This window comes from Triticum aestivum, chromosome 4A (genome assembly GCF_018294505.1).
Source record: "Triticum aestivum cultivar Chinese Spring chromosome 4A, IWGSC CS RefSeq v2.1, whole genome shotgun sequence".
Classification (NCBI taxonomy): Eukaryota; Viridiplantae; Streptophyta; class Magnoliopsida; order Poales; family Poaceae; genus Triticum; species Triticum aestivum.
Window position 1 is genome coordinate 715941475 of NC_057803.1, and position 15126 is coordinate 715956600.

General features: G+C 47.0%; 1 protein-coding gene and 1 long non-coding RNA gene across 2 annotated transcripts; one reads left to right on the forward strand and one right to left on the reverse strand.

Annotated features, from left to right (window-relative positions):
• The first annotated feature begins 5394 nt into the window (after positions 1–5394).
• On the forward strand, positions 5395–8293 carry LOC123088311 (uncharacterized). Its single transcript, XR_006441842.1, has 4 exons — positions 5395–5795; positions 7585–7668; positions 7779–8036; positions 8116–8293. It is a non-coding gene; the product is annotated as an uncharacterized lncRNA (long non-coding RNA).
• Positions 8294–12013: 3720 nt separating this feature from the next.
• On the reverse strand, positions 12014–13450 carry LOC123083358 (wiskott-Aldrich syndrome protein family member 2-like). Its single transcript, XM_044505420.1, has 2 exons — positions 13025–13450; positions 12014–12924 (listed from the first exon to the last, which is right to left on the reverse strand). The coding sequence occupies exon 2, from the start codon at positions 12905–12907 to the stop codon at positions 12137–12139; it is 771 nt and encodes a 256-aa protein (XP_044361355.1). The 5' UTR covers positions 12908–12924; positions 13025–13450; the 3' UTR covers positions 12014–12136.
• Between the last annotated feature and the right edge of the window lie 1676 nt (positions 13451–15126).

Genomic DNA, 15126 nt, shown 5'->3' on the forward strand with positions numbered 1-15126 from the left:
CTTAACAACATCATCGGGAATACCTGCAAGCTTAAATAATCCACAAAATTCATCCACCAAGATAAGATGTAAATCAGGATGCAATGTTCCATCTCTTGCAAAAGGATTAGCTAGCAGTTTCTCTATCATACCTGAAGGAGTTTCAAAGTAAATATTTTCAGCAGGTCCAGTAGGTTGAGGAGCAACTCTTTGCTCTACTGGCCGGGGCGAAGATACCCCGAACAAGCCCCTCAAAGGATTAGTTTCCATAGTATCATGTGACAGAAAATTTCAGCACACTATATAAATGTTTCCTTACCAAGTTAGACTCACCAAAGGCGCTTCACTCCCCGGCAACGGCGCCAAAAAAGAGTCTTGATGACCCACAAGTATAGGGGATCTATGTAGTCCTTTCGATAAGTAAGAGTGTTGAACCCAACGAGGAGCAGAAGGAAATGACAAGCGGTTGTCAGTAAGGTATTCTCTGCAAGCACTAAAATTGTAGGTAATAGATAGTTTTGTGATAAGATAATTTGTAACGAGTAACAAGCAATGAAAGTAAATAAGGTGCAGCAAGGTGGCCCAATCCTTTTTGTAGCAAAGGACAAGCCTGGACAACTTCTTATAATGAGAAAAGCGCTCTCGAGGACACATGGGAATTATCGTCAAGCTAGTTTCATCACGCTCAAATGATTCGCGTTCGGTACTTTGATAATTTGATATATGGGTGGACCAGTGCTTGGGTACTGCCCTTACTTGGACAAGCATCCCACTTATGATTAACCCCTATTGCAAGCATCCGCAACTACAAAAGAAGTATTAAGTTAAACCTAACCACAACATGAAACATATGGATCCAAATCAGCCCCTTACGAAGCAACGCATAAACTAGGGTTTAAGCTTCTGTCACTCTAGCAACCCATCATCTACTTATTACTTTCCAATGACTTCCTCTAGGCCCAAATAATGGTGAAGTGTCATGTAGTCGACGTTCACATAACACCACTAGAGGAGAGACAACATACATCTCATCAAAATATCGAACGAATACCAAATTCACATGACTACTAATAGCAAGACTTCACCCATGTCCTCAGGAACAAACGTAACTACTCATAAAGCATATTCATGTTCATAATCAGAGGGGTAATAATATGCATAAAGGATCTGAACATACGATCTTCCACCAAGTAAACCAATTAGCATCAACTACAAGGAGTAATCAACACTACTAGCAACCCACAGGTACCAATTTGTGGTTTTGATACTAGATTGGATACAAGAGATTAACTAGGGTTTGGAGAGGAGATGGTGCTGATAAAGATGTTGATGGAGATTGACCCCCTCCCGATGAGAGGATCGTTGGTGATGATGATGGTGATGATTTCCCCCTCCCAGAGGGAAGTTTCCCTCGGAGAACAGCTCTGCCGGAGCCCTAGATTGGTTCCGCCAATGTTCCACCTCGTGGCGGCGGAGTTTCGTCTCATGAGCTTGCCCCTGATTTTTTTCCAGGATAAAACACCTCATATAACAGATAGGGGGCGCGCCCTGTAGGGGAGGGGGGCGCCCCGCACCCTCCTTGCTAGGGTGTGGGCCCCCTCATGTACTTTCTTTGCACAATAATTCTTATTAAATCCAAAAATGACTTTCATGGAGTTGCGGGACTTTTGGAGCTCTGCAGAATAGGTTTCCAATATTTGCTCCTTTTCCAGCCAGAATCCCCGTTGTCGGCATTCCCCCTCTTCATGGTAAACCTTGTAAAATAAGAGAGAATAGCCATAAGTATTGTGACATAACGTGAAATAACAGCCCATAATGCAATAAATATTGATATAAAAGCATGATGCAAAATGGACATATCAACCGCCGCCCTTGCTCTACAGGGTACTCGAGCTCCACGGCTACCGACTCCTCTGACAAGGAGGAGATTGTCATCCCCTCCAATGAAGAGGAGGACTAGGTGCCGCTGCCGCAATAGTCACCTCCTCTCGGAGGCCGCTCTGACGGGCGAGTAGTTCATCTGTCAGATGAAGCTGATGATAGAAAGGTCGCTTCGGGAGCATGGTCCTGATGCCGCCCTTGCTGTCGCGTGCCGTCAAGGAGGAGCCGTCCTCCCCACTGCGTTACCGTGTCAAGCAGGAGCTGACGTCACCTCTCCGCCGCGTGAAGGAGGAACCCGCGTCCCCCCACGCAACCATGGTGTCCAAATCAAGCGCCGCATGAAGAAGGAGCTGGCGTGCCGACTTCCGCAATTGGTATTGCCGGGTTAAGGCAGTCGTGGCAGTCCCGTGACTTTCCGCCGCTGGAGGGACGGTGATGACGACAACACGGACGGCTAGAGTGGTGCGGCCAGGCATGGCGGCCAAGCGTACGAGGTTGTCGTCCGCTACAAGTTAGCCTCCTAGGTCTTTTTTCTAGTTCTTAGTAAAACAGTCAAAATACATTTGTTTTATGTAAACTATGTTCGAACTATGCTGAAATCCGTCGTGTTTGATATAAGTTGCCTAGCTTTTCTTTCAAATTTGGCTTGAAATGTATGTTGGCAGTTTTAGATGGCCGATTCGCGGACTAGTCATCATCGGTTCGTGAACGAATACGATGTTCAGTTTCAGAATCAACGTTGGAGATGCCCTTAGCCCTACTACATGAAACTGAAAAGTTTATGGAACTTGTAGATTGTTATAAATTCGATTAATGAAACTGCTAGAGTTCTTCTAAATTCGATTTATGGAACTACTACAGTTGTTGTAAACTCGATTTATGGAACTGCTTTTTTAGGGTATTTATGGAACAGTTTGTCTAATTAATTCACATCCAGATGTTTTTTAAGGATGTCACGTCTAAGCTTCCACAAATATATAATGCAGCAACAAGAAACAAATAAAACTAGGACAGAAAAATATATCACAAACAGAGTGGACATCAGCTTAGATGCATGTCACATCTAGATGTATTCTTAAATAGACCCTTTATGGAACTGCTAGAGTTCTTCTAAATTCGATTTATGGAACTGCTATCGGGCCGGCACGACCTGGACCGGGCCCATTTGGGCTGTTATCGTTGCGTCCAATAGGGCGCCGACGCACAGGGGCGACGCGAGCACGTCGCGGAGGTGCGCCAATTGGGCCAGCCTGTTGGAGAGTGCGCTGGAAATACAAGGTGATAATTTGCTAAAAAAAAGCACAGCGTGATGGCTGGGAATCGAACACAGCACTGCCGACTTGCAATCGCATGCTACTAGCCACTAGGATGGACGACCTCAGTTGACTAAACCACAGCGGAAACCTACAAGAACTAAAGAAAGTATAAGACAGTTTGAAAAACATCCTTTACGATTTTCCAAATAGCAAAACAAAACGTGAATGTTTTATCAAACGCGAACATTATTAGTGTTTTTCTACAATTTTTTAGAAAACTCAAACATTTTTCAACACACAAACGAATTTTGAAGACGCAAACTGATTTTTTAGAACGGAAACATTTTTTAAACTACCCAAAAAACTGAACAGGAACAATTTTTCAAATTTCAAAACAAAATTTGGAAACACAAACAACTTCTGAATTTCCCAAACATTTTTGGAATTTGTGGCATTTCTTTAAAGCACAAACATTTTCTGAATCTTGAGAACAAAATTTGAAACTGAGAACAAATTTGGAAGCACGGACAATTTTTTTAAGCACAAACCTTTTTTGAATCTTCAGAACAAATTTAGAAATGGAGAACAATTTTTAAAGCACGAACATATTTTGAATCTTGAGAAAAAATTTTGAAAACTCCCGAACAAATTTGGAAACGCAAACAATTTTTTAAAGCACAGACATTTTTTGAATCTCGAGGACAAATTTTGAAATAGAGCACAATCTTGAAAAATCCTGAATAAATTTGGAAGCGTGAACAATTTTTTAAAGCACAAACATTTTTTTGAATCTTGAGAATAAAAATAATTTTGAAATAGAGAACAATTTTGAAAAATACCGAATAAAATTGGAAGCGCGAACATTTTATGAAAACACGAATATTTTCTGAAATCCGGTATATTTTCTGCATTTTGAAAGTTTTGAAATTTTTTGTGTAACGGGAACAAATTTTAAATTGGAGAACATTTTTTCGAAAACTGAAAAATTTATGAAATAGGAATTTTTTTTGAATATTTTGAATTTATTTTTAAAAAAAGATAAGAAAAGAAATGGAAAAGAAAGAAAACAAACAAACAAAAAAATCAGGAACATTTTTCGAAATTGTGAAAAAAAAATTAAAAATGTGAACACTATTTCAGAAATATGCACAAAGAACATTTTTGAAAAGCTTAAAAAGAAAAAGGAGAAAATATTAAAAAGTAAAAAAATAAAAAAAACGTGAAAAAAGGAAAGAACAGAATAAGACTGTGAAGAAAAACCAGAAAGAACCAGTAGAAGGAATAAAAGTTATTTGAATTAACGTAAACTGGTTTTAAGTTTGTTGTCGCCTTTAACTTCTTAAAACTTAGCATTGTTTTCCTTAAACATCCAGAAGCTAGGCGTGGTGGCTACCGCGGCGCGTACTTATACAAGAGGTCGTTTGTTCGATCTCTATAGCCACCATTTTTGCGGTCTTTTAATATCGCGAAGCGAAACCACTCAAATGGGCCGGCCCAGGGTGAGCTGCGTCCTGTGCGTCGCGCCGACTATTTGCCGCAAAATGCGGCAAATAGGAAATTCCGCTCATTCCTCCCCAAACCCTCTCTCGCCCCAAGCTCAGCAGGACACGGCCGCCGCCGGCCGCGGCTGCTACGCCGTGCCCATGACCGACGTCCTCAACGGCAATATCGTCGCCATCCCCGTCCCCTTCGGCCGGGTCCGGGCAGCCAAGAAGCTCCCCGTCGTCCGGGAGCTATTCGACAAGCCACCCACCTGCTACGAGATCCACAAGCGCATCAAACCCAGGCACCACAGGTACTGTGACGGTGTTTCTCGAGCCCCTCGGGGCCACAGCCAAGAAGGGCATGCGGCAAGAGGTCGTCAGCTCACAGAGAGGCACCGCATGGAGAGGGTGCAGCGGGAGGCCGTGAAGAATGTGGGTGAGTAGTGAGATTGTTGCGGCAGTTGTGTCTGGTTGGGAGTCTTGTTAATCTAGGCTGTACTGTTCTTGACTAGGCATGTGCCCAGTATACTTTACCATAGAGACTTAGGGTGGACGAAACGGTCCGGCTCGCGGCCCGCTCAGTGCAGGCCGGCTCGGTCCAGGCCCGCTGAAAAAAGTCGTCGGTCCGGTCCCTAGAAAATGGACCGAAATTTTCTCGGTCCGGTCCGGTCAAAGCTCGGTCCGCTCGTTCGGACCGCGACATTTAGCCCAGCTCACAGCCCACAGCCCACAGCAACCCATATAGAGCCCAGTGCCTCAAAAAAAAACCATATAGAGCCTAGCGCAGACGGCAATACAGGCAAAGCAGAGAGTTCAAGTACGCAACCCCGTCCATTCCCCTCCTCCGACCCCGAGCGGTCGAGCGCCGCCTCCGCCGGCTGCCGTCGTCGACCACCTCCTGGTGCTGCCGTCGTCAACCACCTCGCCGTAGACCACGAAGCCGTAGTACTGGAGGGAAAGAGGAGAAGAGGAGGGAGTGCAGCGCGTGCAGCTGCCTGCCGTCGAGTTGAGGGTCGACCGCCGCCGTCTCCACCTGTCCGCCGTCGACCACCTCCTCGCCGGCTCGCTGCTGTCGATTTGAGATGACCACGAAGCTGGAGGAGGGGGAGGATGTGCCTGCAACTGCACGCCGTCTCCCCTGCACCTGTTCGATCTCCTCTGTCCTCTCCTTTGCCTTATCCCATCTCTGACCGAGGTATTCAGTGCCAAAATTTTCAACAATTAGTACTGAATTGTTAGCAGTTCGTACTGATCTATTGAGTGTTGAATACACCATTGTTAGCAGTTAGTACTGAATTCCAAAATTTTCTTATATCATCTTTCATCCATTCTTCAGCTTGTCATGGTAAACCTATAGCAAAACTTGCTTATTTATTGTCGATTCCATCCTCTTTTGAAACAAGCATTCCAAATGTTCAAAATTTGTCTCATATATGCTGTATTCTTGGTCCATTTGCTTTACAAAATATAAAAGGATGACTAAACAGTGGCTAAACAGAGCCAAAAATCCTCCCAGCGCACTCCCAGGATACAAATTCAGTCGGTCCTCTCGGTCTTGACCGAGCTTTGCTGCAGCCGGTCCGGTCCTGGAAATATGAACCGCCAGCCACTTCGGTCCGGTCCGGACCGGACCGGCCGCGGCCGGTCCAAAGCATGGCTCGGTCAGGGACCGGACCGGCCCGGACCGCGTCCACCCCTAATAGAGACTGATCTGCATATCCTGTGCCCTGTAATTTCTTTGTGCCCATCTATTGTTAGTACCTTCATGCTGCAAATGGTTCAATTTTGTGAGCTAAATCCTGTTCTCCAGTCTTGCAATATGTGATCTATAATTTGCATTGCACTATTAGCAGTATGTGATCTATAATTTGAATTTTGGAAGAAATGCTAAGAGTCATGGTATCAACCGATGAAACATTTTGCTGGAGCCTGAGTAAATATGTATATGGTCGTCTGATAGTATGGCCTTAAGGCATGTTACTGCTAATTCAGTTCGCTTCCTCTGATTGGTTCTGTTCATAGTTCTTGTTTGAACCAGCGTTCTTGACCTGCGTAGTACCTTTTTAGTGTAAGTTATGAAAAATGTCTGCACTGTCTATGTTATTCCAAATTTATTTTTGGCAGTACAATATTGAACATAAGGAGAGGCTCACAATTGTTTTGAGGCAGTTAATTCATTCACTAGTCATTCTTTGGGAACCTCTATTTTTCTTAGCAATCTGATGTTCTGGCATTCAATGTTAATCTGGGCTAATCAAAGTTTTCAAAGACACGCTGATTTGTTATAATTTGATTTACATTTTTCTTCCACATTAACAGAATGAACAGTTAGTACCTTGAACTGGAATTGTTGTAGTTCACAAACTACAAATGCTCACCTTTTCATGCAATGCACCTCTGAAAAGTGGTCAACTTTTTATCACTAGCAAGATGGATGTGATTTTCTCTTTTTGGCATGGTTTGTTACTGGAATAGTTGTTACGCGATGTTTTGTTTTGTTCAAGAATTTTAGAGGTTGGTAATGCATGGTTCATGCCCTGGTTCCTTCTAAGAAATGGTTCTGGATCCCATGTGTTATGTTGAGGAACTAGTATAATAAGAGTCAACATACCAATGTAATGGGATTCCGTTCGGAAATCGCTGAACCAAACAGGATATTTTTTTCTTCAGAATCAACCAAACTGCATTTTAGTGCACTGTAGTGTTGTGTGTATTTATGGGATGAATAAATAGTCTATTCAATTTGAGTTCACATATCTGAATGATAAATGCTAAACGCCTTTTTTGTTTGGCTTCTGCCAGTATTATGGTCTGTTGTTTCAATTGTAGTATTGACCTCTGACATTTTTGAGTATGCTATGCCCAGGTCTTGCCCTGTTCTACTAAACATGATCTTTGTATGTAATTTGTGAACAATGTAGCTCTTAAATTCTGATAGAACAATGTGATGTTATACTCACGAACTGCTATTGACTCATCACCAGGCACACCCACCAGTTTAGCTGCCTGCCTCTTTCGTATTGGTGATGCTCTCGTCTTCGTCTCTTTGGATCCTTCAATTCTTCCTGGTACGAACATCGGAGAGTTTATTTGACTACACTTTTCCTAGGGTAACTAACCATACTTGTTTGTCAACATTCAACATTTTTTCTCTGCCTAACATTTCCTATGTTGCTAGGCCCGTGCTTCCAATTATGAGCCTCCAATTACTTTTCTGGTTGTCCAGAAACGGCATCGCCGCAATGATAAGCATACTGTTGGTAGAAGCAGGAACATACATCCTGATTAGTTGTTTTGTGCAAACATGTTTTTTGTGCTTACCCGAGTGTTGAATCTGACCATTTTTATGTTCATAATGCTAGGCCCTGTTATTCGTTCGAAAATTTGCCGACCAACAGCGTTTGATTTCTACTTGTGTAGTCATGTTAGCATTCAGGTTGGCTTTCCTTTATTTGCAAGTTTTCGTTGATGGAATGCCCTGATTGCTGGCTGATCCCAGTGTCGATTTCTATCAGGGAACAAGCCATCCTGATCATTATCATGTTCTGTGGGACGCTAACAAATTTACTACTAATGAGTTGCAAACTCTCACAAACAACTTTTGTTACATGTAATTTACTGTTATATCCTGCCTCTTGATATGATAGTTAAAGTGTATGCTGTTGCAAACTCTCAGCCGTTCCGTATTGATTGGTAAACTCCCAACTCGAACAACATTTTCCTATAGCTTCACATGCTAGATTCAATGAAATCAAATTCAACGCTGACCATTGGGTTTGTTGGTTGCTTCAGCTCCTTGGTCTGACCATCTGGCAGCCTTCTGGGCTGGGTTGTGCATGGAGCAGATACCTCTAACAATGGGCTCGTCAGGAGGGGTCCTCCACAGGGCAGCGGACGCAGCAGTTCCGGGGCTTTTTGAAATGGGTAGTACTAGGCGCCGGCGCACCGGCCCAAATTTGGGCCGGTCAAGCGCTAGCCACCGGATGCCAATAATTCTGGCCGTTGGATTTAGCAAAAAAAGGGGTCCGTCCGAGAGACCTTCCTCAACGCACCTCCCCCACATCTCCCGTCTCGTGCAGCTCCCTCGTTGACTCCTCCCCCCCCCCCCCCCCCCCCCCCCCCGCCCCCCACCCACCTCTCGCTCCCTGTTGACTCCATGGATGCTCCCTTTTCGGTGTCGGCAGCAAAACACAAGTCCTCGCTGGTGCTGCCATCCCTCTGGTTGCAACAATAATGCGGCCACGACGTCGCTCGCCAGCAGAGCTGTTGGAAGCCAAAAAGAGGGGATGGGGATGGTTTCTAGCAAAAATCAGAAAATGGTCCCAACAAAATCAAATATGGTTCCAACAAAAAGAAAATAGATTGTAGAAAAAATCATGATGGCGACGGCAACGTCTTCTCAATTGTAGGAAAACAGAAAAGGCACTAGTAGAAAACAGGGCTTTGGTCCGCCCAAAAAAGAGCATTAATCCCGGTTGCATTACGAACCGGGACTAATGTGAGCATTAGTCCCGGTTCGAGCGGCTAGGGCATCATACAGGCATTAGTACCGGACCTTTAGTCCCGGTTCGTGCCACGAACCGGTACTAATGGGTGTGATGCCCATTAATACCGGTTCGTGGCACCAACCTGTACTAAAGGTTAGACCTTTAGTCCCGGTTCGAGCCACCAATCTGTACTAATGGGGTTTGAGGCATTAGTACCGGTTCGTGGCACGAACCGGTACTAAAGGTCCCATTTTCAAACTCTACCCCCCCCCGGGATCGCCTTTTCAGTTTCGTAAAAAGCAAAAGAAAATGATAAAAACTTGAAAAATTAAAATTCTTCAAGATGTAGTTATGTTACTACATCTACTAGTTAGGAAAATTTAAAAACTTAAATTTGGACATGTTTTGCAAAAAGTGTAGGGAAAATGTAAAACGGCTATAACTTTTGAATACGATGTCAAAATAAAAACGTATAATATATCAAAATGTTCGGCACAAAAATCTGCATCCAATTTTGACGGCCTACGGCCTGTTTGCAAATTTTTAGAAACCTCAAATTCTAAAAGGAAAAAAAGTTATGCTCAAATTTTAGTTTTTTTTGAATTTTTGTTAAATCTGGTCAAACTATGGTCAAACTACTTATTCAAGAAGTAATATTGTTACTAAATAATTATTCAAGAATATTAGTGTTACTAAATAATTATTTTAGTTTTTTTGAATTTTGGTCAAATCTGGTCAAATTGTGGTCAAACTATGGTCAAACAATGGTCAAACTACTTATTCAAGAAATATTAGTGTTACTAAATAATTATTTCAGTTTTTTTAATTTTGGTCAAATCTGGTCAAACTGTGGTCAAACTGTGGTCAAACTATGGTCAAACTACTTATTCAAGAAATATTAATGTTACTAAATAATTATTGTTTTTTAGAACAATAGTTTCAAACTCAAACAGTAAAATGTGTGACTTCATGCTCAAGCTAAATTCCTGAGGGTTAATAGGATTGACATCTTATTATTGTGAGGAAAACAACAAGTGCAGACTTGGAAAGAGGGAGAATAGAACCCAAAAGTTAAGCATGCTCAGGCTGGAGTAGTGAGAGGATGGGTGACCGTCCGGAAAGTTGGATGATTTGGCATGATGAAGGGCGATTAGAGATTAGAGGTTAAATTGAGCAGTGATGAGGGATGATTAGAGATTAGAGGTTCAAAAAATACAGAAATTCGAAAATCCAAAAAAAATTCGAAAAAAAAATTCAAAAAAAATCATAAAATTTCCTTTAGTACTGATTGGTGTTACCAACCGGGACTAAAGATGGACCTCGAGACAGCGGCCACGTGGACGGCCTTTAGTCCCGGTTCGTGTAAGAACCGGGACTAAAGAGGGAGGCTTTAGTAACGACCCTTTAGTCCCGGTTTCAGAACCGGGACTAAAGTCCTTATGAACCAGGACAATAGGTCCTTTTTCTACTAGTAAGGGGTTCCAGCAAAAATAAAAAGTGTCTTCACTTAATGCACAAAAACAAGAGATGGTTCCAACAAAAACAAGAGATGGTTCCAGCCTAGACGCCGAGCTCTCCCTCTCCAGTGCGCCGCCGCCGAGCCCTTCCCCCTCCCCTCTCTCCCTCTTCCGATGGCCGCACGTTTCCCCAGCGACTCTGCGGCGGCCAATGGCTCCTGTTCGAGGCCAACATCCCGGCGTCGCCGGACATGCGCGCCATGCCGACGGGGTGAAGGCTGAGCAACGGGGGAGTGCCTGTTCCCCCATTGCCCGATGCCGCGACACACCCCCACTACTTCGCCGCCGAGGTCGAGCTCGTGCGTGCCTCCCTCACCGACGAGTAGCTTGCCCTCCCCCAGTACGACGCCGACAACTACGCGGCGTGGGCTGCCTACTTCGCACGCCGTCAGGAGCAGCGGCTGGCGTCCATCAACGGGGTGCCGGTGGTGGGCGGCACGAAGAACAATGAGGGGCGCCACGTGTGGTGGGGCGTCCCCGGCCGCACGCTCGAGGGCATGCTGGCGCACCTCAAGGGCAACAACAACCCGCCGTTGGCATACCCCCAGGCGGCCCCGGCCCACCGCCGACGCGTCGGGAAATGGCTGCCCAGGAGGTTCGTCACTCCCTCGTCTTCCTCCTCGCACTCCTCGTCGCGATCTTCTTCCCACTCCTCTGGCTCTCCGGCGCTGCTCGGCGTCAAGGCCGAGCCCGCGGCGGAGACGCCGCTCGCCGGCGCACTCGAAGAAGGAGTCGTTGTCGTCCTCGACGAGAGCGACGAGGACGACGCGCCGTCACCAGTCCGCCACGGCGACGCCGGGCAGGGGTCCAGCAAGGGCGGCCGCATCAAGGATGAGAAGGCCGCCGCCGACGGCGGCGACAACGGCGACTACTAAGCTTTCAGTGATTTCTTTTTTTAGTTTATGTTTGTAACGCGTCGCGAAACAATATATGCCAAAGTTTGCCGAAATTTAGACGTGTTTTAACCGAACTTTGCCGAACTTTTTTAATTTTAAGAAAAAATCAGACGCGTCTGAGGGCGGTCCCTGTGCCGACGACTGGGGGCCAACTCGTCCCCAGGCCGTTTTTTTGCGCCGGCTCGCCCCCAGGCGGCGATTTTAGACGCCCCGCCAACAGCTGAAGATGCTCTAATGTTATAGCCATCAGCTGGGTTTCCGTATTGCATGAGCATTTGGTTTGGCAGTTTCTGCTTCAACTTACTTTGTTGCTGAAGAAAGTAACGAAATATCTCTAGTAGCTCCATAACAAAAAATACTTGACCAAAAAAGCTGGACACAAAAATACTTTGTTGCGGTTTAAATGATGTACTGTATACTAGTATAATCCAGCCGAAGCGCAAAAATGAAAGTTCCAGAAGTATATCAAGAAACAAAGAATACGCTGACACTATCAAATGTATCAGGCATGGTTCGACTAGAAACAAAAAACTTGGAAAGTAACTGGGCCGGATGGGCCCTCCCTATGGCCCATGGGGGCCCGGCGTCTCCTGGGTCCTGGCCTGTGTAACGGCCGGCATCTCGCTGCCGGCGGTTCTAGCTGGTCCCGTCGGTCCCCTCCGTGGAGCCGCGGCGGGCTTCCTCCTCCGCCGCCCGGCGCCGGCGCTGGGACCGCCTCCGCGCGAAGACGACGAGGGCCACCACGGCCGCGGCCGCGACCCCGAGGGCAAGCCAGTGCCAGTGCCGGGAGAGGAAACCCGGCACCACAGCAGCCGTCGACGCGGCAGGACCGATCGGGTGAGCGCCGGGGACGGAGGGCGGCGGCGTCGGGCCGCTTGACGGCGGCGGCGGCGGAGGAGGAAGCACAAGGACGGACCTCGGGGGCCGCGGAGGCGAGAGCGGCGAGGCGCCGCAGCCGAGGACCGGGCCGAGGCGCGGCGCTCTCCGCGCGAAGACCGGGACGGCGTACCGCTCCGCGTCGGATGGGTAGAAGAATGAATCGGGGATCGGGACATGGTCGACGCCGATTGCTCCGCTGGTGGGCGGAGGCCGCTGGCGGACTTCGCCGTCGAGGAGGAGGAATAGGAATCCGGGACGGGGGTTCCCGTCGCCCAAGCGGAAGGGGGGCCCCGGGCGGGGCCCGAAGACTGCTGTCTCGGCCGCCGTGTCGCCGTCGGCGACCAAGAACTGCGCGAAATCCGGGAGGGGCGCGGGTGGAGGCTCCTCGCGCTCGAGGAACTTGTGGTACAGGTAGCGGAGGCAGCGCTCCATCGCCTGTTCCTTGACCTCGTCCCAGAGTACCTCCAGTAGAGCCTCCCACAGCTCCTTGAAGAAAGACGAGCGCGCAGCCACGGGCACTAGCGCCATAGCCGGGGCCCGGGGCGCTGCACCACGAGCAAGAAGATAAGTTTGCAAGAAAGCAAGAAAGCTGCGTTGTGGCCGGCGGGGAAGGGAGAAGAAGGTGTGGGTGATGGGGATGGATACCTGGTGGCAGGGGCGTGCGGAGGAGGGGTTCTGGGTGACGGTGGCGGCGACGTCGGCGTCGGCGGGGGACGCCGGACGCTGCAGCTCTCGGCTCTCCTCGGGTCTCGCTCGCGTCCTTCTTCTGTTCTGTTGGTCGCCGATCTCCCTCCGCGCGGGATAGCTTATATATTTAGCCCTCCTCGCGTGCGTGCAGCCAAATGCACAATGCTGAGACGCCGGTCTCGTGCGTCCGTGCGGGCGGGCGGGCGCACGCGTGCCAAACATACATACCTGTGGGTGCGAAGCCGTATGATCCAACGGTCAGTGCTCACACATGAAGCGTAGTTATTTGGCAGATTCTAGGTGCGTCCATGCGTGTGCGTGCGGTCAGGCGCACGCGTGCCAAACATACATACCTGTGGCTGAAAGGGTGCACGGTTAACTGGTTGCAGCATTTAACGTAACGGTAGTATAGCAATCGTCATTGCCGGTTGTAGCACTCGGCTCACCCCGTTGCCGCCATCACAACTTTTGTAGAAGTTGGTTGCAGCTCTGCCCGTGCCCGGTTGCAGCTTTTGTCGATGCCCTTCGCAGCTTTGCCCGACATAGTCGTAGCAACCACCGTTGCCGGGTGTAGCATCTCCCCATCACGGTTCCAGCTCCGTCACCGGCCTGTTCTAGCAAATGTACACACGGTTGCAGCAAAGACGTCAGGGTGGTTCCAGCATGCAACTCGCCGGCACAGCACCCATAGACACTAGTTCCAGCATAAACTTGTCTAAGTGTCTACAGATCGATGGCGACGGCGGCTGCGAGCGCCTTGGCAGGGGAGAGGAGAGAGCTTTTGTGCTACATACAATGGAGGCGAAGCACTCCGCGAAGGAAGGAGAAGGAACATATGTATGATCAAATATTCTCAAGAGGTCATGGAGGATAAGGACGAGGGAAAGTGTGGGTCCCAAATCCATGTTACTCAAACATAAACCAACAACTCGCTTGCGACCGGTCAGTGGCTCAGGCTAGAGGCTCCGCCAGTCGGTTCACTGGAATCATTAACCTAGTTATTTTGGATTCTGAACTGTTGGATACATTCCTCCTTCAACTCAACAACTACCCACTTGAAAGCTGCTTGAGGTTGAAGAATCAAGAAGCGTGCTGACAAGTGGGTCACCGTCGTCAGTGGCTCACGCTAGAGGTGGTTGTCGAACTGGAATAGGATGGGTGACTAGTTTGGTGAGTTGGGTTGTATTTTCGCACAATAAGGATACATCTTTGGATTCTGGCCAGTCGCCGCCCTCGGCTGCCTGTGATGGAGCTTGTCGCCCCAAAACATGCCGACAATTTGGCTATAGTTTGCGTGATGTGTGATGAACAGTTTATGTGATGAATAGTTTGAGTGATGTGTGATGAACAGTTTGTGTGATGTGTGATGAACAATTTGTTTTTAGTGTTTGTGATTAATTTGAGATGAGTTTGGTATGAATATATTCTACATGTATGCAATTGTCCTTTTTAGGGTAATATGTGTGCAATTGTCATACCCATAGACATCACCAGTTGGGGCAAATTGTGCCCTATTTTACATCATTTATTGGAGCAAAAATATTTTAGGAGATACATAATGCACTTTTTATGATGTAATACTATCTTTTACATGTCCAATATATATCACATGTTGAAGATGTTGTTAGAGCTGGTCTATATTATTGTTGTTCTTTTAGGGGTGTCCATACTATTGCTTAAAGCAATTCCCATTGACGCATAGCGTGCAGTGCTCCCCTAGTTAGGCCACACGCAATGCATGACACAACTCGGACTGCTGCGAACCGGAATAAACTGGGTGGCTAGTTTAGTGAGTTGAGTTGTGTTTCCGCACAACAAGGAGACAACTTTGGATTCTGGGCGGTCGCTGCCCTCGGCCGCCTGTGATGGAGCTTGTTGACCCGCAACATGCCGATAATTTGGCTATAGTGTTATGAACAATTTCTGTGATGAATAGTTTGTGTGATGTGTGATGACAATTTTGTGTGATGTGTGATGAACAATTTTTTTGTAGTGTTTCTGATTTAGTTGAGATGAATTTGGTATGAATATATTCAATGTGTATGCATTTGTCCCCTTTT

Coding starts and splice junctions, on each gene's coding strand:
- LOC123083358 (XM_044505420.1), bottom strand. CDS start 12,907: ATGGCGCTAGTGCCCGTGGCTGCGCGCTCGTCTTTCTTCAAGGAGCTG.